Source organism: Lepisosteus platostomus, chromosome 14 (assembly GCF_059453375.1).
Source record: "Lepisosteus platostomus isolate fLepPlt1 chromosome 14, fLepPlt1.hap1, whole genome shotgun sequence".
In the NCBI taxonomy this organism is placed as follows: Eukaryota; Metazoa; Chordata; class Actinopteri; order Semionotiformes; family Lepisosteidae; genus Lepisosteus; species Lepisosteus platostomus.
This window is the reverse complement of record NC_142624.1, coordinates 8,302,610-8,319,954: the sequence shown is the minus strand read 5'-3', so window position 1 is coordinate 8,319,954 and position 17,345 is coordinate 8,302,610. Positions and strand designations below refer to the sequence as shown.

The following is a 17,345-nucleotide window of genomic DNA, read 5'->3' as shown; positions in this document are numbered from 1 at the left end:
GTAAAGTAATACAGTAATTGAAAAATAAATTGGGTGGAGCTCTGGTTTCCTCTCATCTAATAGTAAGCATGCTGGCTAGATAAATCCATCAATATTGTAAAAGCTTTATCCAATACAGGGTTGTGGGGGAGATGGAGCCTAATCCAGCAAGCAGCAGGCACAAGGCAGGATACACCCTGGATGGGATGCCAGTCCATCACGCTCACACCAGGGCAAATCTTCCCGGAAGTCAATTAAACTACCAGTATGTCTTTGGACTGTGAGGAGGGAACCGGAGCACCCAGTGGAAACTCACATAAAGATGAGGAGAACATGCGAACTCCACGCTGACACTACCCCGAGTCTGGAATTAAAGCAAGGCCCCAATGCTGTATTGATAATCTCTGTGCGTGCCAGCTGGCTAGATTAATCTTGTCAACAAAATGTGCCTGTTTGCTTATGTGTGTGGCCCCAGCCTGTGCCCTATCCTTTTGGGATAGACTCTGGGTTGCAGAGAACCTCACCAGAAATAAGTACTTTTCCAATAATGGAATTATATTCCTTGGCCTAATACTTTAACTCCTGCACTCTGGCCATTCTCTGCAGTAAGAAACTCTTGCTCTCTTCCGCATTATATCAACAGATTACAAGCCTGACAAATCTGGAAACCATGGGGGTTTCGAATGAGACAATAATTTCACTTTAGGTTCTAAGTTTCAAAGCTCCAAATAAATTAAAGGTCTACTCAGATTTCGTATTTATATCCTAAGTTTTATCATTTTTATAATACTACATGTGTTAAAATACAGCTAGGTTTAAAGCAAAAGTGTCTTACCTGGGTGTATGCGGCGTGTTGAGTTGCCACAAAAAGTTCCATTTCACCATCTTCCCCTTTTGGAACAGCGATGACACCTTGTGTCTCCATATAAAAGTGCTCCTGCCCACCCATGTAAATCTGTCCTGTTTAAGATAAAAAAACTTGTTTACAGCTTGTCCTGACAGAGTCAAAGCCACTCAGCTCTTGATGTTTTTGGCCTGTTGTGGTTGGCTAATGACAAAACCCATTCTGGACCACCAATGTGTAGACTTTGGAACAACCCTGTCACTGACAGACAATTCCAGAGAATTTGTACACATCTCATGTTTCAACTACCAATAACTGACCTTTCCAAGGCTTTGATAGGGTGAATTGTTTTTTATCCAAACATTTAATCCATTATTAGTATAAAATTAGAGAGCTGGAAAAGAAAAAGTAGCAGTTAATTCCACAGTGAAAGGTAAAAAATAAAAAGAATAGAAATGTTTTTGTGCTTAATGAATCATCCTGTTGAGTTATGTGTTTAGTGTTATAACAGCCATGTAAATAATAGTGTTAAATTCCCCCTGTGGAGGAATGGGCTAACGCTCTCAGTCACCTGACCAGTTGCTTGAAAACAATTGGTCATGTGACCTTATAAAAAGCATGAAGGAGCATCTCTGTTGGAATCATGTCTGCTGTCTGCTGTGTACCTGTATTCTCCACTGAACAAAGGGAGATGAATTAACCAAAGACCAAAGAGTCTCAGGGGAGATCTTTAAATTGTTTGTCTGAAGTCAGCAAGCAGTTCACCTGCTCAGCTTTGATAGTTAGGGACTGCGAGAAGACGAAGATAGTCAGAAGTTCAAAGAGGGGCTTAGACTTTTGTTTTGCATGCACTGTAAAATAAAAAAAAAACACTAGTGTCGTTTGAACTTTACACCTGTGTGTTTGGTGTGTCTGGTTGGCCTGAACCTGCCTACTTTAAAGGCTCTGTCACAACATGCCCAATGGGTTGTCACACTAGTGTTAATTCATAGCTTGCTTTACAATGTTTTACCTTCAAGAATACAATCCACTTTTTCAAAGGCTTCATCCACATTTCCTCTTTCCAGTTTCCTCTTAGGGTTAAAGAAGGACTGGTGTTGGATGGCTTCCTGAACAAGCAAGAATAAGAAGATTTTGTATTTGAAGGGCGGAGAAAAAAACAATCCAGACAGATTTGTCCCTCACCAGAATAAACAAGGGAGACCTCCCATATGTACACAGTTATTTAACAGCACTAGCAATGGATTGGTCATTCTGATCCTACAAACCCACAGTAGTATTTGAAAATTGTAATCTAAACCTTGTAAGATGTGCTTTATTAAGTTACATTCAGGCAATTATTAGTCAGGTTATTGGGTATTTTAGTTGCACAAGCACCTTATAACAAATATAAAACAGCTTCTTTAGCATTCAGCAGGATCAAAGAGACTCTGTGTTTCAATATATGGACTCTGTTTTTCTTATACGTCAGGTGGGTTTTGATTTTGCTGACTACCTATTTTTACAACAGCAAAAATATTTAGGTTTTCATTTATTGAGTTTTAATAACAGCAGATTAAACTGACCAAACATTCTAAGTTGTTTTTTTTGTACCAGTCAAATAAGATATATAAATTGTTTTCTTGATTGAACTCAGCTCAGTTCCAGCTGAATTCCACTGAACCTTTATACTATCCGGTTAGTTTAAAAATAATTGGAGCACATTTGCTCAGGTCCTGTGGGAGCTGAAGAAGTGACGGATGTGAACCTCAATAGTGAAGAAGACAGGGTTCAGATCCTCATAGGTGACTTTCACTCTCTCTGCTGCTCTCTTGGCCTGGTCTCTTGTGTCTGCTACAATGGCTCCAATAATCTGCCCAACACAGGTCACCTACAGGCATAGGATCAACATGCATCAACATATATACATCTATCTTTAAATATAGACTGTGGAAAAATCGATTTTATTGGAATCCTGGAATAATGTTTGTGATATTCTTTAATCCCATGGACACAACCTTGTATGGTTCCGTGGGAATGTATGGTGGATGTTTTGAGGAAATGTGTAACTCATAACGCTATCAGCATTGACCTTCTGGGAAAATCTAAGGTTGCTGCTGGAAAATTTGTTAGTGGGGCCAGTAGGGGGTGCTCAGCCTGCAGTCTGTGTGGGTCCTAATGCCCCAGTATAGTGATGAAAACTCTATATTGTAAAAAGGTGCCATCCTTTGGATCAGACATAAAACTGAAGTCCTGGCTTTCTGTGGTCATTAAAAATCCCAGGGTCTTTCTCAAAAACAGTAGGGGTGTTACCCTGGCATCCTGAAATTTCCCCCTGGCCTTTACCAATCAAGAAAATGGCCTCCTAATAATAATCCCCATCTTTGCATTGGCTTCATCACTCTGTTCTCTTCCCCAGTGATAACGGTACGATGCTTAGTTCAGGACCCTATGCACACGGTATAATCCGGAAGTAAGTGGAGAAGGACAAGGGGGGGGAGACGAGGATTAGGGCAGGTTGACAAACAGGGGGGCGTGATGATGGTGATCTGGTTCCCGGGGGGTGGGGGCGTGGCCATGGCGAACAAATCCAAGGGAGTCCAGGGGGTAATCCGGGGCGAAGTCCAAAAGTACAAAACCGGGTGATCCAAACGAGACAAGGCAAGACGAGGTTAAAAACCGGAACGGGATCCAGTGCAGGGACTGGTTGTATCATCCAGGTGGGGCTGCACATTGGTGGTGATGAAGGGGATCCCCAGTGCTTTGAGTGGAGAGCCCAGAAAAGCGCTATATAAGTGTAAGGAATTATTATTATAATTAAGCAAAAGTCTGGGTATTGAAACTTGGCATAGAACATTAAAAAAATTATAGTATTTTAATGTCAGTCTAATGCTAATGTGGAAATTCAAAAACAAGCATTAGTCTTGTTCAGGTAAGAAAAAAAGTAACTTCAAATTATACAGAATCCGTTTATCCAAGAAGTGCAAATAAGCTGACTGATCCTCAGTGGTCTATGTGATGGTTCGGTGGTGCACAATACAGGACTGCAACTTTCATTCTAATTCATGTTGGTAATTGGATGCATGATGACATACAGTAACAAACCTTATTCAGCATTGCTGCCACATTAAAGACTTTCAACTGTGAAATACTATAACACAGCCCAGCTGTTGATAGTTTACAGTATCCAACAGCCAACACATCCAGATGACTGAACAATTCAGATTTAACACACACTCCCATGTCCCAAGCCCTAGGCTAACTACTTGAGCCAATCATGGTTTACAAAATTAAACTTGGCAAAAAACTAAACACATCAGTCTGTGGCTCTCCTGGACAAGCAAAGAGAAACTTTGATCTCATTAAACCCACGGTGCATTGGTATGTAGAGCAGGCAGTACCTCCTCCTCAGCAAAGAGTTCCTCCACTTCATTAAACCACAGCCTCCTGTTGACTCCTGGAACATCTTTGGCTGACAGGAAAGTAACCACCCCTGGCACACTGACCGCTTCTGAAGCATCAATGGATCTGAGTCATGATACCGCCGGCCAATGAAATATAGGAACACACTTTAGAATCACACAAACACCCTGGGTGAATAAAGCAGCTCAATAGTTGCCTAGTTACAATCAATGCATAATTTAATGTTCTACAATGTCGGGTACATATATATGGTTAGAAGAAATTCTGCCATTAACACCACCAAATATCAATAAGTAGAATATCCATTCATCCATCCATTTTCTAACTGCTTTATCCGATACAGGATGGAGGGGGAGCCGGAGCCTATCCTGGCAAGCAATTGCGGAATGCACCCTGGATGGGACACCAATCCATCACAGGGCACATTCTAGACAGAGACACATACACATTCTCACCAGAGCCAATTTTCCCAGAAAATTACTCTATTATCAATATGTTTTGGACCGTGGGAGGAAACCAGAGCACCTGGAGAAAAGTCACACATACACAAGGGAATACTCCTTGCAGATCGCACCCCAGGAATTGAACACAGGATACCAGCCCTGCAAGGCAGCAATGCTAACCACCCTGCTACCCAATAAGTAGGATATGGAACTGCAAATTATGTTTCGGTATGATTGCATTTTTCACCACCTGAATGTTTCAATCTTAAGTTGCTTTTACAAACGTTCTTAGCTGTGCTAGTAAAAATTGTTTCTAGCTGGAAGTCTGTAGTGGAGAGAAGTCAGAATCACAGCCTGAGAGACAACTCTTGATTGCTATGAAACACATTTATTCAGAAATCAGTTAATTTGGGATGAGTTAGCTGGACTGACAATAACTGAAGTGGTCACACGCACAGGAAACACGCAATACGATGTGAAGCAACTCAAAAGGATAAATAAAAAATGTAGATGAAACGTGTTGTATTGTGGTTTCCATCAAGAAGGAGTGATTACTCCTATCCTTTTTTATTACAGTAGCTTCCATGAAATTAAATTGACCCCTTTTATTTAACATAAATAATAGTCCGTACATTAATCATTTCCTGCTCTTTCTCAAACTTGCTTTTATGTGTATGACAGCTTTTTTAGGTTGAGTGTCTTATATTTGCTGTGATCTGATAAACGAGTGGTGGGTTTATATATTCTACGATCGCTAGTGTAATTTCCGTTAATGCTTAATTCACACCATCCTAATTATACCATAGAAATATACCGTAAAGCTTTCTACACCAAGGCACATAGCTGCAGTGCCCACTTCCACTCTTGATGTGATTACTTTCCCTAGTGTATTGCCTCAACAGTTTTAGGAAATGTAGATTAAGCTGCATATAATATTTGCACGGAGTTTGTTTATTCTCCCCATGTTAATGTGGGCTTTTGCTGGGTACTACGTTCTCTAACAACAGTCCAAAGGCGTGCATTGCTGGTAGGTTAAATGGCTTCTGGTTGTATGTGTGTTTTTTGCTCTGTGTGCCTTGCAATGGAATAGCTTCCCATCCAGGGTGTATCCCGCCCTGTGCCCGTTGCTTGCTAGTATAGGTCTCAGCTGTGCCGCTACCTTGTAATGGATAAAGCAGTTAGGAAATGGATGAATAGATTAGAATAGATAGAAAGTTTAGGATCTTGAGATTTACAAGGTAGCACTTACATTATCTTGGCATGAGGTCTGGTGCTCGTCACCATGAAGAGAAAGAGCTCCCCAGTGATGCTGGGAATGTCATCATAGTAAACTGCCTCCCCTGTTGCCTGTTTGAAGGAAGACTGGTGCATGCTGGGCCGTCCAATGGGGTCATCTAAAGGCTGTGTGGCTTTAACTACCTGGTACAACATCAGAAAACATATGAAGAAGAGGGTCTGCTCTCATACATGTGTACGGTGTATCACATCTTCATTTTCATACTCTTTGTATCGTATCCTTTTGTGACAATTATCATCTGAAAATATTTTGAGACATTCTTCTCTTAAACAAACCTGGTATGAGTGATGTCCTTGTGGCACTTCATTCTTAAAAGACTTGAGAGCGGTAAGATATTCAGGAGGCAGATCTTCGACACACAAATCCTGAAGAAAAACCCAAGTGGATTTAGTAACTAGTACATTGCATTGGGTTCTTGTAGAACAAGAAGAAGGAATTTACATACTGTTACTTATAAATTAGACAGCAACATCTTCCAGAATATACACTTCCTGTACCTGGAGAGGGATATTTATTCCACATAAGCATACTTCTACAACTCTTTAAATAATGTATTTTTCAATTCATGATGAACAATTAACATTTTTTAAACAAAGAAAAGGTCCAATATCCATCCATTTGATTAATTATCACAGAATGTAAGTGTATCCTCTAAGCTGATGGCTGGATATCAGCTTTTCTACTGCTTCAAGCACAGAGATTGTAAGAAAAAACATGAACTTTAAAACACAAGAAAGCCTGTAAGCAAGGAGAGGCCATTTGTGCTTCCTTTCTCATTTGGATGTTTAGATTTAGCCTAAAGCTGTAATACCTTCTTGAGGTACAGTATGAGGAGGTATGATGACAAAAATTGAATTAATATTCTAATTAAGTTCTTAGCAAGGTCTCAAGTTTGATTTTATGTTCCCTTGATTTAAACTCCACACTTATGTGCACAAGCATTCTGTCTTTATGAGGACATAGAAAATTCCACATAAACACCTACAGTACATCCCTCTAATGTGTAACTAGTGTAGCTCAGGATCACCTGTGTGATTCGTCTGATTGATCACCCTACATGTATCACTACTGTATGTACTTGGTTGTATTTGATTTGTCACATGTCTGCATAATCTGTAATGTTTTAAGAACATAAAAAAGGTCATTTTGGGGTCATTTAACCTCTTTGATAGTTAGTAACTACTGTAAATGATTCATGGATGCCATCCAGCAGTTTCTTGAAAGAAGCCTGACTTGGCTTTAACAAGATGGCTCAGTAGCATGTTCCACTCTCCCATAATTCCTTGGAAAAAATTAATTCTCCCAGTTTTAATTTTTAAAAACAGTTCTACTTTATTTCCTATTAATAATCTCTTACTGCTTTCAAAGTTTGCTTTGCATGTGTGTGTATATAATGGATATTAATTGCTGTTTCAAAGTGTCATGACCCCAAGCTTAAAAGCAACAAAATGTGAAACCTACGCAAGGTTCTGAACACTTTTGCAAGGCACTGTATACAGTATGTACTGTACATTTTGTGATGGTACAGAAGGTGCATGGATGGATTATTTAAATGCAATACGATGCTGTGAAAGCTTGCATGCAACCACCTGATTTATGAGATATTGATACAATTATATAAAAAAGTGGCTTATTCAGACTGCCCACATACCATTTCTAACCTGAAACTTTCAGAGAAGACAAAAACACAAAGCGGGATTAAAACTGTGTTAATAAACACTATATACTGTATTAATGACACTCCAAGCCAAATAGAATTTCAGTAGGTGATGGATTTACAGTAGTTCTCTGGTAATAAAGTACATTTACCTATACAGTACAGTATGTACATTATTAGGAAATAAAGCACATTGAGTTGTACAAGAAAGTAAGTGATAAATGGTGCACATCTAACCCTGTGGTGCTCACATCGAATCTTCTTTTTCCTTTAATACGGTAAAGATGCACAATGCTGGACCTCACCCTACCAGTGAAACGCAATTGAAACAAATTACCCTATCCTTCAGCTTCTGTAAGACTTGCATGTAGAACTTGAAGAAGAAGCTGAGAGTCAGGGTCTTCTTGAACTCCACCCTGCCCCCAGGAGCAGAGGGAGAGAGAGAGATCTCCTCCCCGAGCAGACGACAGGCCTCCTGGAGAGTCTTCTCATCCCAGAGCCTACCAGCAGACAAGACCACAGGCTCAGCCAGGGAGCAGAGAGGGGACACCGTGTCAAATGTGTCACTGTGTGTCTCACCGGACCAGGTCACAAAAGGAACAAATCATTTTTGGCTAATGCCATAAAGCTTTTCACAAATAGAACAACTTACTGCACTTACTTTATTGTCCCACATGGGAAACTCGCTTTGCAGACAGAAGACATAAAAAAAGACAGAATACATTCAACAGATGTATAATGAGAAAGAAAATAAATCTATAGATATAGTGATGATACAGTCAAATGTCCAAATTGAGCAGGTTAAAAGCTGTGGGAATAAAAGATGACTTAGTTCTATTGCTCTTGAATCCAGGCAGTCTAAATTAACACCCCAATGGAAGGACCTCAGATTCACTTTGTAAGGGATGATCATGACAGTCAATGATTATATTGGCTGTCCGCGCTGTTTGCTCATAGATGTCTCAAAGCTGTAATTGTTGTGCACCAATAATTTTGCTGGCAACCTGCACAATCCTTCTTATTGTGTGTGTTTTGTGTATATCCGGGATATCAAACCAGGCTATCGTAGTGAATGTTAGGACAGAATAATGATAGTTCTATAGAATAAAGTCATTGTTGTAGTGCACGACTTAAAGTTTGCACTAATTGCTGTTGGCTCTTCTTGCATGACATCTGTGCTTTCCCCAAAGGTAGGGTCTGTGTTTTTAATTCGTCATCTCCATATTTACAGTTTTGTTTGTTAAAGCATAAATGGGAAGGTAAGCATCAAGGGCAAGTAAAACAAAAATTATGGATAAACAGCAACCCCTTGGATCCTGAGGCTTTTATGCCTTTAGAAGTTTCTCTCCTTCATTCTTTTACAAACAATTGCAAATCTAATAGAAATAATAATAATAATTGCTTACGCTTATATAGCACTTTTCTGGACACTCCACTCAAAGCGCTTTACAGGTTATGGGGACTCCCCTCCACCACCAATGTGCAGCCCCCACCTGGATGATGCAACAGCAGCCGTAGTGTGCCAGAACGCTCACCACACACCAGCTATCAGTGGGGAGGAGAGCAGAGTAATGAATCCAATTCATAGATGAGGATTATTAGGAGGCCATGATTGGTAAGGGCCTCCCAATGGGAAATTTGGCCAGGACAGTGGGGTTACAACCCCTACTCTTTTCAAAAAACATCCTGGGATTTTTAATGACCACAGAGAGTCAGGACTTTTTTAACGTCTCATTCGAAGGATGGCACTTGTTTACAGTTTAGTGTCCCCTCTACTGGGTCATTAGGACCCACATGGACCACAGGGGGAGTGCCCCCTGCTGGCCCCACTAGCACCTCTTCCAGCAGCAACCTTAGTTTTTCCCAGGAGGTCTCCCATCCAGGTACTGACCAGGCTCACACCTGCTGAGCTTCAGTGGGTTGCCAGTTGTGAGTCTAGCAATAACAATATTTTTTTTTCATACAACAGAGTGTATTAATAATGTTACTTTAGGTGCGTAGAGTTTCTGGGCGCAAATCTTATTAATCCCATCATACAAAAGAAAGTATTACTATGATCAAAGTCTCAAACTTTTCACCATACAATAGACCCCCTACAGTAGCATCATTGTGAAAGAAAAATAGAAAGTTAAGAATCACATAAAACCGCAAAACCCTAATTACTTGAAAGCATTCGCATACAATACAGCACTACCACTCACAGACGAAAAGCCAAAGCACAAAAAGTTTTCAGATGAGATTTAAAAATAGTCAAAGAATTCCCAAGAAAACAGAAAGTCAGGAATCACACAAAAAAGGCAAAAATCTAAATACAGCTGTGACAGTGCAGAGTGGGAGCACTGGTAAAAAGTCAAAGCAGCCGGGTGAGGGGACGGAAGCACCAGTATGAGGTTAGCAGGGACCAAAAATAATACAAAAAAGGTGAAAAATAAAGCAAAAAGAAAGTGTACCGCTGTGCCTCGTGACCTCCAGACTGGGCTTACCCCATTTAACGGGCTCTAAAAAGAATCGCTAGCACAGCAGTGACCAGACTGGACTGACCCTTTTTAACGGGGTCCAGTCTGGCAGAGCAGGATGCGTAAGGCCAAAAATAAAATAAAACTTGTGGAAAAAAACAGCCTGCCCCGGTGGTACTTCACAGTGGGACAGGTTGTTAGGAAACGTAGTGAGGACCCTATGCAGAAAACCAGGGCGATCTCCAAAGGCGTAGTCAGTAGATCAATCAGAGGTCCGAAAGCCGAAGATAAACAAGCCAGCGCAAAAGTACAAAAACCAGAAGCGGAGCCAGAAGCCGTGAGGAAGCCGAGAGTCAAAACCAGAACGAGAACTGAAGTACCAAAACCAAAACCAGGAGACGTAGTTGTAGTGAGAACAAACCAGGGTCAGGAAGCCAAAAGTAATTCTTAAACGAGAGTCGGAGTACTGTGGCCCTAGCAAGGACAAAACCTAATACTGAGCACAGTGGACACTGTGAAGCAGCATTCAATAGGCAGGGGCTAATTGAGAACAGTGCTGGAATGCGAGGTGGAACACCCAGTCCTCCGAGGGCGTGGCGTAACACAGGCGATGTGAAAGAGGAACAACCTGGCCATGGTGGTACTGCACAAAGGGACAGGCGATGTGAAAGAGGAACAACCTGGCAACGGTGGTACTGCACAACAGGACAGCCGAAAAAAGTAAAAGAAAATGAACACCTTAGGCGGATGCGATCCCTTCCGGGACTGTCGGTGTAAACTTCCCCCTTTCAGGGGTGTCCCTGCTTTTCCCTTCGGGCGGTGTCCAGTGTGCCTTTATAGGACCTGCCCAGCCAGCTGTGGCACATCATCTAGAAGCCCGGACAGCTGTGACTACAAAGGCGAGGCGCCCTTCTACTAGGGATCCGCCTCCACACTAGGCACGCCCCCACGTAATGCCACACTTTGAAGCCCAAAATACAATCCCCAGGGATTGTAGCAATAGCTCTTCTCCTTCTGCCACAGGTGGGCACACAGTGGTCAGTAGCAGTTGGCTGGCACACTGCTTCACTACAGTAGATGAACACCTTCTCCTTCAGAGCATGAAGCGCATGAACTCTCAAATCACAAAAAGTCAGAGAAGTCACAATAAAAGTAAACTCACATCCATGTTTCCCAATAAAGCCACCGCACGGATCACTCTTAATAGTGTAATGCCCCATGAACAGCCCCTTATGGCTCAGCAACTCATCACATTTGTTTTCAGCAGACTAGAAACCCAGATGCCATCCAAGAAGAGCCAACAGCATTTAATCTTCCTAGGAAAACTCTGCTATTTGTACGTGTGTACTACAACAATGGCTCTATTCTATAGAACAAAATGCATTGAAACAAAATACATATTGCAAAGAGAGTTCAGTTAAGGCAGACCTAAATGAGGAGCTCATCAGAAATGCAAAAGATAAGTTAAAAACAACCAGGAAAGGCTTTGAGATATTTCCTAAATTACCTTCCAGCCAGCTCCTGGCATGTGTAGCTGGCCCTAATCAAGGTAGGGCCCACTCCTCCGTAGAAGATATTCAGTGATTTCACAACATTGGTGCCCTCTTCAAAAACCACTCTCATTCCCGAGTTCACAATGGAAAAGGCAAACTCCCGGCGCTGGGCCTGGCGGAATGCGGATACAAACTCCCACTGCATCAAAACACAGACATGGGTTCATTCCTCTGTGTTGGATTCTTAGCTCTATTAAGGCACTATTCAAATATACAAGTAATAGGTTTATTCCATGCTGAAAAAAAGAAGAAAGAAAACACAACGTTTCGGCCGTGGAGCCTTCTTCAGGTATTTTCTTTCTCCTTTTTTTCAGCATGGAATTAACCTATTACTTGTTCCTTTGCAGCCTACGCATGCTGACGCAGCTACCCACCTGAACTATTCAAATATATCTTATTTTACATTTTCTTCCATGATCCAAGTACTTGGTAATTGTTTGATGCCTCTACAATCTGCAGGAATGTGATTCTTGGTCACTGCATTGAGCTATCCATGCTCTTTCTCATCCCAGTAAGGAGTTTTGAATAATACCAATTTAGAAACTGGATAAGTGGCTTTGTTGTCATACTTTACCTGTCTGGAGTAAGGTATACGGACTGTAAGAAGAACTTCATCTGGCTTGAGGGTAGTTTTCCCAAATCCTGTGAAGAATTCTTCATTTAGCCGAATCTCTCGTGACCCACCTAGACGAAACAAAGTCAAGTCCATAGAAGAGATGTCAGAGGGTGCATCATGTAGGACTGTTGCGAACAAATGAGCACAGAACAAAGGAACTTTTGGGGAGGATCTGACTGAGATGTTCAGAACACTACATTTCTGTTTCAGGAAGATTGTGATCCTGGGCAAGAGACATTTCTTCTAAACAAAGAGTGTCGAGATTAAGACACTGTAAAATTTATCCATTGCTCAATAGATAACATAATGGAATAACCATTGGGTATTTTTTATATGACTGCCCTACATGGGCTAAGGTGGCTAAGAAAACAGCTAACCAACCGGCCACAAATTTCCCATCAATACCCAAGGAAACAGATTAAGGCTCGCTCACATTAGGACCAGATCGGAGAATGTAGGTGTTATACCAATTTATAAAAATGGACATTGAACTGAACCAGGAAATTATAGACCAGTAGCTCTTACATATGTTACATGTAAGGTTTTGGGAAGGAATGATAGAGCTAAATTAGCAAAAACGTTTGGAAAACAATGACATTTTAAGGGACACACAGCATGAATGCAGGAAGGGAAGGTCATGTCTAATTACCTTCCTACAATTCTTTGAACAAGCAGCAAGGCTTATAGATAAAACTAAAGCACACAATGTCATACATTTAAAATGTAATTCACTTGATGATAAGGTGCCTCAGAAGAGATTCCAAGATTAAGAGCCAGAGTAATCCAAGATAAGGTATCCACAAGAACTGGTTCAAAAAAGCAGGAAATGAAGCTCCATGTTAAGGGGCACAACAGCCAGTTGGACAGATGTAAACTGGTGTACAGGGGTCATTTCTCTTTCTGGTCAACGTCAATGATTCTGATTCTGTCATAGCTATCAAACTAGTTAAATTTTCAGATGGTATTAAAAGAGTAGGAGTGATAAATGAAAATAGAGTCATGGGAATTAAAAAGAGAGAAACAAAACCATGGATTCAGCAGGCGTGTAAAAACAAAGTGATCCACACTGGAAGTAGCAATATACATTATACATGTCACATGGGTGATTTGGAGTGGCAGGAAACTACACACAAAAGGGATGCGTTTGGGGGAGAAGATTTGTTTTATGTTATCATCAACACAAACTGGGGAATGAAAAAAGCAAATGGAATGCGGAATTCTATAGCAAAAAGTGTGGAATGTCAATCCAGGACAGTAACGCTTCAGTTTTACAATGGACTAATTAGATCCGAAAACATTGATCTTTAGATTGTTGAGAAGATCTGGTCACTGACCACGAGAAAATACAGTTTATCTTTAAAGTTCAGAGAAAAGCAACTAGAATGGTTACTGAGAATCTGTGAGTCTCGGGTGATTATCATACAGCGACAGGTTAAATTAAATAAATCTCTTAAGTCTAGAATACAGAGGTTTAACAGGATATTTGATTCAGAGAGAGCCAAAGGGGATATATATAGCATTAATCCAGAGTAACACTTCACAATTATTAGTGAAACAAAGATACAGGATCACAGTTGGGAGCTAAAGGGGAATTCATTCGGGTCTACAAATAGGAAACAACAGGCTTTGCAATCAGGTAGTTGAAGCCTATACTCTGGGCACTTTTAAAAAACAGTTGGATGAAATTTTAATTTCACTTAGCTGACTGATAAGCAAGACTGGCCAAATGACTTCCTCCCATTGCTTCCTTATCTTCATATTACTTAATGAATATGGATTACTCAGAGGAAACCGTCTCCCTCAAAGCTACCATGCTCTCAAGATCTGGCTCTATTTAAGACTCATTAAAAAACCTTAAATGTGTTTAGGAAACAGGGCATGTGGTCTGCCACTTGATTATTGCATTCCTGCAGAGCTACTGCTACTGTGAACTATGGTTTGCGATCTATTTCAGTATTATAACAATAACCATGTGTATCTAATACAGTAGCATTGCAAGTGTACTATCCACCACATGAAAAACTGACTTTCAGTATTCCGCATTGATAACTTTACTGAATCGTATTCTGCATTTATAACTGAATCACTCCATGTTAGTCCATCAGTTTGTCCAAGGCGCCTTTTGTTTTTCCCTTCTGTAAAAAATATGTTAAGCACAGAACACAGAAATACTAATGGCATTTAATCCAATTATTTGTAAATGGTGCGATCTAACGCTGCAAACATAAGTGCTGCCCTTACTTATTGAATTGCATTTTTCCATTTTCTAAACTGCTGATCCAATAGAGGGTTGCAGGGGAGTCGGAGCCCATCCCAGCAACCAGTGCCTGTCCATCACAGGGAACACACAGATCCAAACATGCGCACACTCAGACAAGGGCCAACTTTACAGAAGCCAATTAGCCTACCGGAGGACACTCACATAAACCTGGGGAGAACACATCAACTCCACGCAGACAGCACCCCAAGAATTGAACGCAGGGCCCAAGAGTGGTGAGGCAGCAATGTTAACTGCTGGGCCACCTTCCACCCTCTTCATAAACCAATCAATGTATTACGACATCCTAACCAACAACTTCTAACATGGATAAAGAGTTCTCAGGAATTTTAGAACCAATATGTTTTACATTTAACGAATTAGTGAATAATACTGTTTCATGTGTGCAGAGCAAATGCTATGATCACAGCTCCAAACCTTCTCCCATTACACAATTTGCTACAACAATGAACAAGCCTTCAGATTTTATTAGTTGCTCTATTGTACTTTAGACCATTAAATGACTGTAAACAAGTGCAGAAAAAAATAAACAGAGAGAACTTCAGTAAATTACCTTTAATTACTTTTATATATTATATATAGTTAGTTGGATTAAACTCAGACAGAAACTTACCTTTGGATACAACCAGGAGGGTACAGTCTGCAGCTGCCAGGATACTGTTGAGGTCGTACTTTGGGATGGCACTCAGAATATTTCCCCCAAGGGTCTGATAATGAGCACACAGAATACGGTTTAAAGCTATCAAGAACCTATGAGACTAACAGCATTATTATTTCATGAGGCCAATTTGTAACCAATGAATATTTCACAACAACATGTGGATAATGAGAGTTGGTTTTCAAGTGGAGACATCTGTTTTATTTTATGGATCGGTATTTTGAAGAAACTTTAACAAGCATGACCTCACTTTCTTAACATACAGTATACCAGCACAGGGTTTTTAGTCCATGACTAAGAAGTGGATGAACATTTTAAGAGGTTTGTGTATTACTTTTACTGCAAAGTGTTTCTGGTGGAGAATAAACACAGCAGTAATTCACTTCCTATCAAGAGTCCTACCATACTCTTGCTCTTTATTAAATAACATCACAAATAATTCTAGTTTTGCACCTGGAAGTTGACACCTAGAGAACATAGACCAATATTTAGTCCAAACAGAAGATTTGCACCTGGAATTTGAAACCTAAAAAACATAGACTGATATTTAGTCCAAACAGAACATGTCTGGGATGCCAGAATTGTAAATATTGAGATTTAATGATGATGCTTTGGATCTAAATATATCTTATTTCTTATAGAATTGTGGGACTGATTGCTTCATGAATACTGTGTTTTTGTCAACAGTGCAACTCTATTGTAACAAACGATTTACCCCCCTCGGTTTAAAGGAGAAAGAAAAGAATTTGTATAATAAACCACAACAAAAACCATCTTAGGATCTTAGAAGTTTCCTTACAATTTAATAAAACTAAAAAATAGAACTTTTCTTACAAATAAAAAAGCAAAGGTGAACAGAACTCTTTACCTCTACAGTAGTTGTTTCAAGGATATTTTATACTCGTTGCCCTTATTTTGAGGACGTCTGCATGTGGAACCATAGAGCCAATACTGCACTGATATAAATTTACTTCACCTGTTCAGTTTGTTATGGAATACTGAAATATTGAATACCAATTATTTGAATACTAAAATAAGGAAATCCTGAATGACCAACAGATATTTTCATGTAAACTTCAAACACCAAAACCAAATGATAAAAACAGTACGTTACTTAAGAAAAACCTTAGTATCTGGCACTAGTAAATCAGCACTGGCAGTTATTATGTAATCCAAGACCATCTGAAGAAACAGAACATGAGTTGATGTCGATCAATATGTGTCACTGTTAACATTTTCTCTCTGACTCTGCTTGCCAAATTTTTCTAGTTGCTACTTAATTTACTTTGTCATTCCCACTGACTGGCTTAAAAAAATCTAGATACTTAAACTGGTGCATTATATGGGGAGACGATAAAGTAAACTGGAAGGACAACTGTACCAGTGGCCGACATGGACCCACAACAATTATAGGCAATGTTTAAAAAACAATGTGAAGAGGGACCATTGCAGGTAATAATAATGTACATGTAAGTGTTCAAACATCCAAAGAAAATATACTGTATGCAAATGATTAATTAAGCTAAGAGACTAGGGGGCCTGAAGTTTTATTAAGGCCTTTTGTGAGCCTGTATCCAGACTGAAATCAAGAGCCCAGTTTAAAAGTAACACTATTCAATTTTGGATTCAATCCACATTTCTCAATAATGACTGCTGCTAAAAACAGCTACTTTGAAGGCAATGGCTAATTTTAGAATATTAGAGCCAGGAACGGGAACACTGCAGAGAAACTTACTGCCATATTGCGTATCTGTTTCCCAGCCAGACAACTGAGTGTCTGTAATAGAGCCTGAAAGACCTTCGTCTTCTCTTCTGCCAATTCAGATACCGCTCTCTTTAGCTCATCTTTCATGGCAGAGAGACTGCACGCAGCTCCGAATGTTAGCCCTTTAAAAAACACAGCATGAGTTACACTATTGAATATAGCTGACATATCCTGCACCCTTTTTTGTGTACATACTGTACTGCAGGGCAACACAAGGGGAGTAGTAAGATTATCATATTGTATTGTTCCCAATCCACAATCACCCAGATGTTAAGCTTGTGATATCCAGCATTTGGCTGCAGGTCATAAAATCTAAAATGGATTAAACTGCTAGGAAATAGGAATTTTATTTTCCTACGATAAAGCAATTGGGGAGATTTTCATGCAGAAAGAAACA

General features: G+C 40.2%; 1 protein-coding gene across 2 annotated transcripts in view; it reads right to left on the bottom strand.

Annotated features, from left to right (window-relative positions):
* aox5 (aldehyde oxidase 5) overlaps positions 1–17,345 on the bottom strand; it is a 52,529-nt gene that overhangs the window by 16,204 nt on the left and 18,980 nt on the right. Inside the window, exons 11-21 of one of the 2 annotated variants that reach the window (XM_088606880.1) lie at positions 16,919–17,070; positions 15,139–15,232; positions 12,206–12,315; positions 11,586–11,770; positions 7,928–8,122; positions 6,237–6,330; positions 5,918–6,087; positions 4,204–4,330; positions 2,571–2,693; positions 1,836–1,932; positions 815–939 (exon numbers count right to left, since the gene is read on the bottom strand). In XM_088606880.1, the coding sequence (XP_088463006.1) occupies positions 815–939; positions 1,836–1,932; positions 2,571–2,693; positions 4,204–4,330; positions 5,918–6,087; positions 6,237–6,330; positions 7,928–8,122; positions 11,586–11,770; positions 12,206–12,315; positions 15,139–15,232; positions 16,919–17,070 (1,472 nt within the window). The remainder of the gene's footprint in view (positions 1–814; positions 940–1,835; positions 1,933–2,570; positions 2,694–4,203; positions 4,331–5,917; positions 6,088–6,236; positions 6,331–7,927; positions 8,123–11,585; positions 11,771–12,205; positions 12,316–15,138; positions 15,233–16,918; positions 17,071–17,345) is intronic. The other variant, XM_088606879.1, reaches the window with a different exon arrangement.